Here is a 7881-nt window from a genome sequence, read left to right as displayed (position 1 = left end):
CCTTAAGGAAGAATGATTTTAAGCATAATATTTTAGCAGTCTATTAAGTTTCTACTGTTTTACATAAAAGTGTACGTAATGGATAGAGAAGGTAGGGAGAACAACTTCATTACCTGAAATACAGTCTTTTTGGACTTACCAAGTAGCTACAGATGTAATGTTTTTTATGAAAGTGCATGTCATTTTTTTTGACATGCACTTTTTACCTCAAGTACACTTTTTTCCACCTACAAATACTGTTTTTTCTCATGGTCTTAAAATTACAAAAGGGAAGCTATGCATTCTAATAAAACTTAGTTTTGGAGAAACAGGGAGGTTGTCCTTATCTACAAACAATACTGCATTTTTTTTGCAAGCCAATTACTATCTGTTTACAAAATTATTTCTAGCACGATAAAGAAAAAAACATTTCCTCAATATTTTAAATGCTACATATCTATAAGTACTTATAAGTAAAAATTCTGACATTTTATATATGCTATTAATACTCAACATTAAAAAAAAGAAAAAAAGAAAAAGGAATTAGGGAGAATTTTACTAATTGATTTTTTATATTGGTTCCTGAATATTATTACACTGTCACCTAATGCAAGAGGCAGGACAAAAATGAAATGTATCACTTTTAAAAGATCTTAAATAGTTTTTCAATTAATTTCTATGATCACCATTATGGACATTATAACCTTCTGCTTTCATTAGCTGAACCTTTCTGGAATCCTGGAACAGTGCAATATCTTTAATTTTACCACTGAATTCCTTCTGAAAGAGCCCTGCAGTGACTGTATGGATGTTTCTGCCAATTTCAAACCCGCCAAAATAACAAACGCCACCATAATTTAAAGCAGTGTATTTTCTGGCTGGATCAATATCTTCAAAAATAATTAGTTCCTCATCAAGATACACCTTAATACAAGTTTGGTTTTGAATTACAGTAACAAAATGCCATTTTTCATCACAACAGGTGGAGGATTCTTTGCTGTGAATTAGAGGAACAGAGATTCTTTCACCAAGATTAATGACAACTTTTAATGTTCCATTGGTAAGACCAATGGCAAGGAAATCATTGTCTTCATCTTCAGCTTTTCCCATCCATACCATTAAGGCTTCAGTTTGATTGGTAGTAAAATTTAAAGAAATGCGGGTGTACTGGAGGTCTCGTTTTCCATAAAGAGGATCTATGTATTTGATGTAGGAGTTACCAACAAACTTTGCTGTAAAAAACTTGATTTTACTGTCGCAGTGCTTACCTGACCAGCCTAGTGCACATGCACAGATGTATGAGAACAAAGTAGGCTGAGGAATACAGAGAGCACGAGACCCACACCTGTTCTGTGAACAGTGAACAGATTCTTCACATGTGTTCCCTATCCACCCTTGGGTGCAAGAACAAGAAAAGCCTGAGCTTTCAACCCTGCATGTTCCATTATTTTTGCACACTGAATACCCACAAGCTGTTCCATCGCAGTCACCGATGTTGGCTCCACCTCTGGGGTCTGTTGCTGTAAGCTTCAGTTCTCTGTCATTTATAAGAATTTCTCTTATACAACCACTGAAACCTGTGGGTTCATCTTCTACTGCCATTGAGTTGACAAGACTTAGAGAGGACACCCCTCCAACGTAAAAATCTGTGTGTACGTCTAGTGCCTTCATTCCAGCACTGCCTTTCTGAGTTATGTTGATACCATCCAGGTCCAGGTAGCCTTCGTTACCAACTCTTCCTGCTTTGAGCAAATGCCATGTCTTTCCATTTGCATGGATCTTCTGAAGGGTCTGTAGGATGATTGTCTTGTCTCCTAGATTATAGCGTAGCTGTATAAATCCATTTACTAGTGATATACATAGGAAGTCACCTGTAGAAAACAGTGTAAAATAGTTTTACTTTTTAGAGGCAGCGTGTTGAAAAATAGCATAGTCATAATCCTGATGCTTTCATGCCTGCACTCCCCCAGTTCAGTAACTTATTTTCAGTGGTCTTGTACCATCATTGTACATAAATTGTACAAAGGGCTATGTTCCCTCATGAGCTTCTCGTGGTTTTCCGCTTTTTTTGTTTGTTTTCTCTTCTTGGAAACTGAACCCGTGTTTTCTCAGCTTCAAAGAAACATGCCCAGCTTTCTGAAAAGCTCTGCTTTGTTGCAGAGGCTAGATAACTGGGGGGTAGGAGGAAACAGGATCACTTTGGCACCCAGGCAATGTGAGTTGGTGTTCCCATGAAAAAGAATAAAGTTTTGGTTAAGATATAAATGCTAGAATAAGCTGAATTTCCATATGCTGAATAAAGGTTTGATGGATTTGTCAGTTTAATGACACTGAAGGTTGTCTGCACCAAACATGTTTGCTTTCCCTCCAGCTTCTTTTTGCAACTGGGCTGTGTTGGGTTTAATGATCTGACAGCTGTAGGAGCAGATAAGCCTTTTTATTTATTTATTTCACTGTAATTCCGGAGGCCTCCATGACAAAGAATTACGTGGAGGTATCTTTTCTTGTACTATCGGTGTTTCTGGCCTTACAAACAATATGAAAGGAGAGACAAAACCTCTTTGAAATATACTTACAAATGAGGAAGAGCTAGGAAAGGTGAGGAAGCAGGAGCTGGAAGGGAAGTATGGAGGGTAGAGATAGAGTCTGACAGGGAGGCGGAGGAGGACAGCAAAAGAGTTTGTGCAAACAAAGTTCACATTTTTTTTTGATGTTTGCCTTCACATTTTAACTTTTCAGTTTAATTTTACTTTTGTAAGTAATAGGTATATTTTTAAGGTAAACTTACTAAATTGATAGGTTTATTAAATCTGAATGTATACTTTCTCTCCTAGTTATCAGTAAAACCTAATTTTTAACCTAATTAGGTTTTTTAAAACCTAATTTTTAGTGTTTTATTAAGGAAGAAGAACTTTTAAATTAGGAAAGGACAATTTACTTAAAAATTCAACTTTCATAAGGGTGGACCTGTTAGTACACCGAATGAAATTTGATTTCTTGTAGGTTTAATTTATTTGGAAAACAACAACAACAACAAACAAACAAACAAACAAAAACTAATCCCTGAATTACATTGCTTTTAGTGAAGTTAAAAAGGAATGGTTTAATTTACTGGGAGATTTTGGAAGTTAGTCAAATTGTACCTCTCTTTTGAGCAATTGCTTAGGCTCACATTCAGAGATGTTTCAGTTCTAGCGGTGGCTGTAGAGCATGGGCTTCGTGCCTCACCTTGCCTGCCCCGGGCATTTGCAGGGAGATCGAGGAGAAGGCTTTTTGTTTCAGCTCCAATCCTACCATGGCAGAGCACTTCCTTCCAGCTTTCTACCTCCAGCTGCACCCATCTGTTTTACGCACCTGCATTTAGTGCTCTTTGTACATAACTTGTTTCTCTCTTTCTTTTGTCAGGGCCTCAATCCCAAGGTAAGAAAGGAGCATCAGTAGTCATTTCTGAACTACCCTGAACAACGTGATCTAGCGGGTGGCATCCCTGCCTATGGTAGGGGGTTGGAACTAAATGATCTTTCAGGTCTCCTCCAAACCAAGCCATTCTATGATTCTATGATTCTACCCCTTTGGCATCCCTCAATCCTATCTCTTACCCAGGCATGCAGGCTTGCACAGGGAGATGAATACTAATTCTTTGCTGCCTAGGAAGAAGGAAAACATCTGACCAGACGCTGCTTAAATGAGCTGTTCATTCATCTGTCTTATAATCAAGAGCTGGAGAAGCTGGAACTTCTTCAAGACTTCTCAGCCTGTAGGGAAGTTTCTTGATAGCACTGCACATGTGACAATGATCTGTCTGAGATGCCATTAGAGAACAGTGGTTCAGTGAGGCCTAGCAAAAAGACACAGTTTCAGCAGCCTTGTTTCTGACTCAAGACCTAGTGCTGAACAACAGAAAGTTGTTCCACCTCAGAGTGGATTGTCTCTATCCCATAGTACAAGGCAGCACCCCAAAATAGGTATTGATTTTTCTTCATTACTTTCATTTTCTAGGTTTCATCACAAATATGCGCTTCCAACTGCTCCCATGTCAGATGTTTGAGTTCCCAGAAGGCAAGCCAGCTCTATGTACTGAGCAGTCAGCTGCTAAAACACAGAATTAATGAGAAGTCTCCTATAGGTTCATCCAACTACTGCTGTGAGATCTGGATTATCCACAGCAATATCTGTTTGGATGACTTCTTTCAACTGATTCTGAAGGCATCACAAAAATTTTCAGCCTTCTACTACTCTGAATATGTAAATCTGTAATTAAGTAGGTTACAGTCACAAAGCCAGGGTTTAAATTCTCCCAAACGGTGGCAATGCCCTTTCATGTTCAGCCTCTATCTAGACATGCAGGTATGTCTCTATATTCCTCTCTTGAGTTGGAATCAAGCTTAAGCAGTGTCAGGTCACCAGGTTTTTATGTCACCACAGGGAACTCACCTACATGGTAACGTATCAAGACCATATAGTTAGAAATGCATGATAGGAATGCGACACTATTTTGAGACCTCCTATTCATGCAGAAGCATTACAGTGTGTAAAATATGATGAAACCATTAGATTTGCACAGCTGTATTGGCCAAAGATATTTAGAGTTACTGCATTCACTACCAAGTCTGCCTAATGATGATGCATTTCCTAGGAGGACCGAGCATGCTGTCAAAGGATCTTGGGCTGACGGACCATGGGTAGGGGATCGTGGGTGGTCTTTTTAACTCTTCTCTTTCAAAATGTCTTCCCCATAGTAGCTCAAAGTCTATACTTGTGCTCTCTGTGCATGTGAATGAGTCAATCTTCTGTCTGACAGATTTAAGTCTGAGCTCTTTGATGAGGAGTTGTTATTCCATTGATGGTAAGGACGATTTCCCATTGGTTTTTAAGGTCAAAAGGGCCTCCAAAACATCCTTTTAATTACTTTTGGAAGCAGCGGATGCAGTCTTCTAGTCAGTGACATTTGCCCCTTTCATGCAGTCATGTCTGCAGCAAAACAGAGATGCAAATCTCTCTAAGGGCTCCTTGTTTGTCAGAAACTCACCAATAAATTCCTGTCGTACTGAAGATCTAGGTTCCTTTACAAAGACTCCTAAGACATATGATAGTTGTCCTTTATCTCTTCCTTTGTGACTAAACGGAAGCCTCAGTGCTATGATATTCTGCTGGGGACAGAGGCTTTGATGTGTCTGCAGGGTACATGTCTCAAGAGCTCTAGGCAGTGGTTGCAGAAGATCTATGGTCTTACTTCCTTCAGCCCTGTGACAGCATGTCTGAGTGTATATTTGCTGGCCTGTATTGCTTTTACCTCACCTTTGCTTCCTCTGACTCAAGGCCAGAATGTCAATTTCTATGGCTGTGCTACAAAGTAGCACTCTTTCTTCCCCCTATTCTCCCACTTCCTATTTCAGGAAACTTTACCGATCATTGGCACTGTGTTGTCAAAGAATGGTACAGAAGTTTAGCCTGTTTCATGCATAGTAGTTTCTGCAGTGGCTATTTTGTATCCCTAAAGAGGAAGGGTCATTAGTGATATATCCAGAATTTAAGGAAGTTAAATAACTACATTTACATTGTTCACCTTCAGTATATCAACCTGGATCTTTTGTTGTCTTCCTTTTGGCTTTAGGGGCTTGTTAACCTTGACCCTGTCTTGGTCATGGTCTGAGTGCACACACCTAGGTAGGTGCTCAGCTGACAGGTTACAGCAGCTTACTGCACCTGCTGTAACTTGCTCTCGTACCCGGTGATGACCACAGCACAGGGCCTTTAAGGTATAAGCATTGCATTATAGGAGCTACTCCATGTATACACTTTTGTGGATTATTACAAAATTATTATATGGCGTGTGCAGAGCTGCATCTCATGGATGATACAAAACTAAGAATGGGTATCAAGCCAAGCCTGTTCATCTCTCAAATCATGTAAAAATTACCATGACAATTGGTAGACTCCACCTTGCACTTGGAGCACCCTCTCAGAGCAGAAGGGCACAGGTGGGGTCCAGAACAACCCCCTAGATGTAGTGATGCTGATGCACCTAGAAGGCATTGGGTATTATCTCTTTTTGGGTCAAACTATTCAGCCTCATGTTTCAAAAATGCTGTTCTTGGTGAAGAAACTTTTCAGCTTCATTTATGCACCACTATCACTCGGACATATTTCATCAGCTAGGATGAGTCACCTTTATTGAGCAATCTAAATTTTGTTGCCTCATTTTTGGTTTGCTTGCCAGTGGCAAACGGGTAGCAACAGGTCTTCATATACAACAGATTTCAGGACAATGGGGATGACTGTTCTGTCACATAGGTAAGTGAACAGCTCAGCTTCCTACACTGCTATTTAGTGCGTACAAATGATCCTAAAACTACCAAAAAAAAAAATAGCAGAATTGATGCCCCTGTTGGAAAATGAAAAATGGATACTAAGACAGAAGACTTAACCATTGCGATTCTCTTCTAAAAGTGGGTAGACTGGTCAATTTGTTTCTGATTAGGAAAACAAAGCTTTTGTCTGCGTGGGTATTCCAGCAATTCTGAATATTTTCAAAGGATTTTAGTCCAATAAGTCCAAACCAGACTTGGTTTTCGCCAGAAAAATGTCTTAGAAAAGCAAGTAGCCATCATACACTCATACTTGCTATCTCTTAGTTCAGGTTTTTAAACTGAAATGCCTTATCAGGAGTTAAAGTGTGGAGGTTTTTCAGACCAGGTAGGTAACATAATCCTTTTAAAAGGAGACAGAGCACTGGCTTTGCAAACGTTGAGTACTAAATTTAGTGTGAGTCATCCTATTCTGTTTATTAACCTGACTACCTTCTTAGTCACCCAGCATAACTGTTCTTTCTCATCTCATCAGGGATCAAACCTTTCCATCACCCTGGCCTGAATTTAAGAACTGTGTAGGCAGCCTACAACATATTCCACCTTTATGAACAAATGTAAAGCTTCAGTAATGCTATGACTCAATGAAAAAATGCTTCTCACTGCTTTTTACCCAGAGTGCTAAGGACTTCGAATATGTAGAGTGATCTCTATGTAAATGGACTAAATTATATGTTGCTCAAGCATTTGATGGGCATCCAGCTGAATTAAAGGATATTTAGTGGGGATCTCACAATTTTGTTGGTAGCAATAGGATACATTGCACTGAAGTAAATGTGAAATGGGCTGACCTTATACCGACACTTCACTGAACTCCACAAAAATGCTGTATTTTTTTTTGGACATCTCACTCAGAAGCAGTACCTACAACTATCTGCTTCTCCCAAATATTTACCTTGCTAGAATAAAACAAATAATCAAAGCAGGGAAAAAAAAAAAAAAAAAAAAAAAAAAAAAAAAAAAAACCTTTTGTCTTTCTATCTGCAAGTTTACAAATTAAAAAAATGTACACATCCTTGCCTTGCCTTGCCTTGCCTTGCCTTCCCTTCCATTCCCTTCCCTTCCCTCTTTTACCCAGATTATTATTAACCACTAGCCACTTAAAATTTTGCTAAACTTTGGAATGATATTCATAGGAACAGCACAGATTAATAATTAATTATTCAATAATATTAGTATTATTACTGAAAGTCAAGACGAAACTTTAGAAAGAGCTGGCAAAGCAAGAAAGCCTATGATTGACAGAATTATAGGAACTTCTGCTAACAGAAAATGATTGGTAGGATATCTTCCATTTATGCTTATTTGCCAAGTGCTTAAATGTGTCTACTGAAGTAACCAGTTTGTTAGAGGAGCAGAGACTGGGACCAGCATATCAAGTTTTGAGTGAAGAGACTATCCACCCTCTCTAGAAATGTGTGTAATGTTCTTTGGAATGAACAAAAGAAGAAGGAAATGTTTTAAGGAAAGTCTTATGGTTATTTCTTCACTTATGAAACTTTTTTTTTTTTTTTTTTTTTTTTTTTTTTTTTTT

At 38.6% G+C, this 7881-nt stretch overlaps 1 protein-coding gene across 1 annotated transcript in view; it reads right to left on the bottom strand.

Annotated features, from left to right (window-relative positions):
* Positions 1-562: 562 nt before the first annotated feature.
* EYS (eyes shut homolog) overlaps positions 563-7881 on the bottom strand; it is an 883205-nt gene continuing 875886 nt past the window's right edge. Inside the window, exon 49 of the mRNA XM_035323172.1 lies at positions 563-1850. Coding sequence (XP_035179063.1) covers positions 649-1850 — 1202 coding nt within the window. The 3' untranslated portion in view covers positions 563-648. The remainder of the gene's footprint in view (positions 1851-7881) is intronic.

The sequence above is a fragment of the Oxyura jamaicensis genome, chromosome 3 (assembly GCF_011077185.1).
Source record: "Oxyura jamaicensis isolate SHBP4307 breed ruddy duck chromosome 3, BPBGC_Ojam_1.0, whole genome shotgun sequence".
Classification (NCBI taxonomy): Eukaryota; Metazoa; Chordata; class Aves; order Anseriformes; family Anatidae; genus Oxyura; species Oxyura jamaicensis.
Note: the sequence above shows the minus strand (reverse complement) of the source record. Positions and strands in the feature narration are given on the sequence as shown.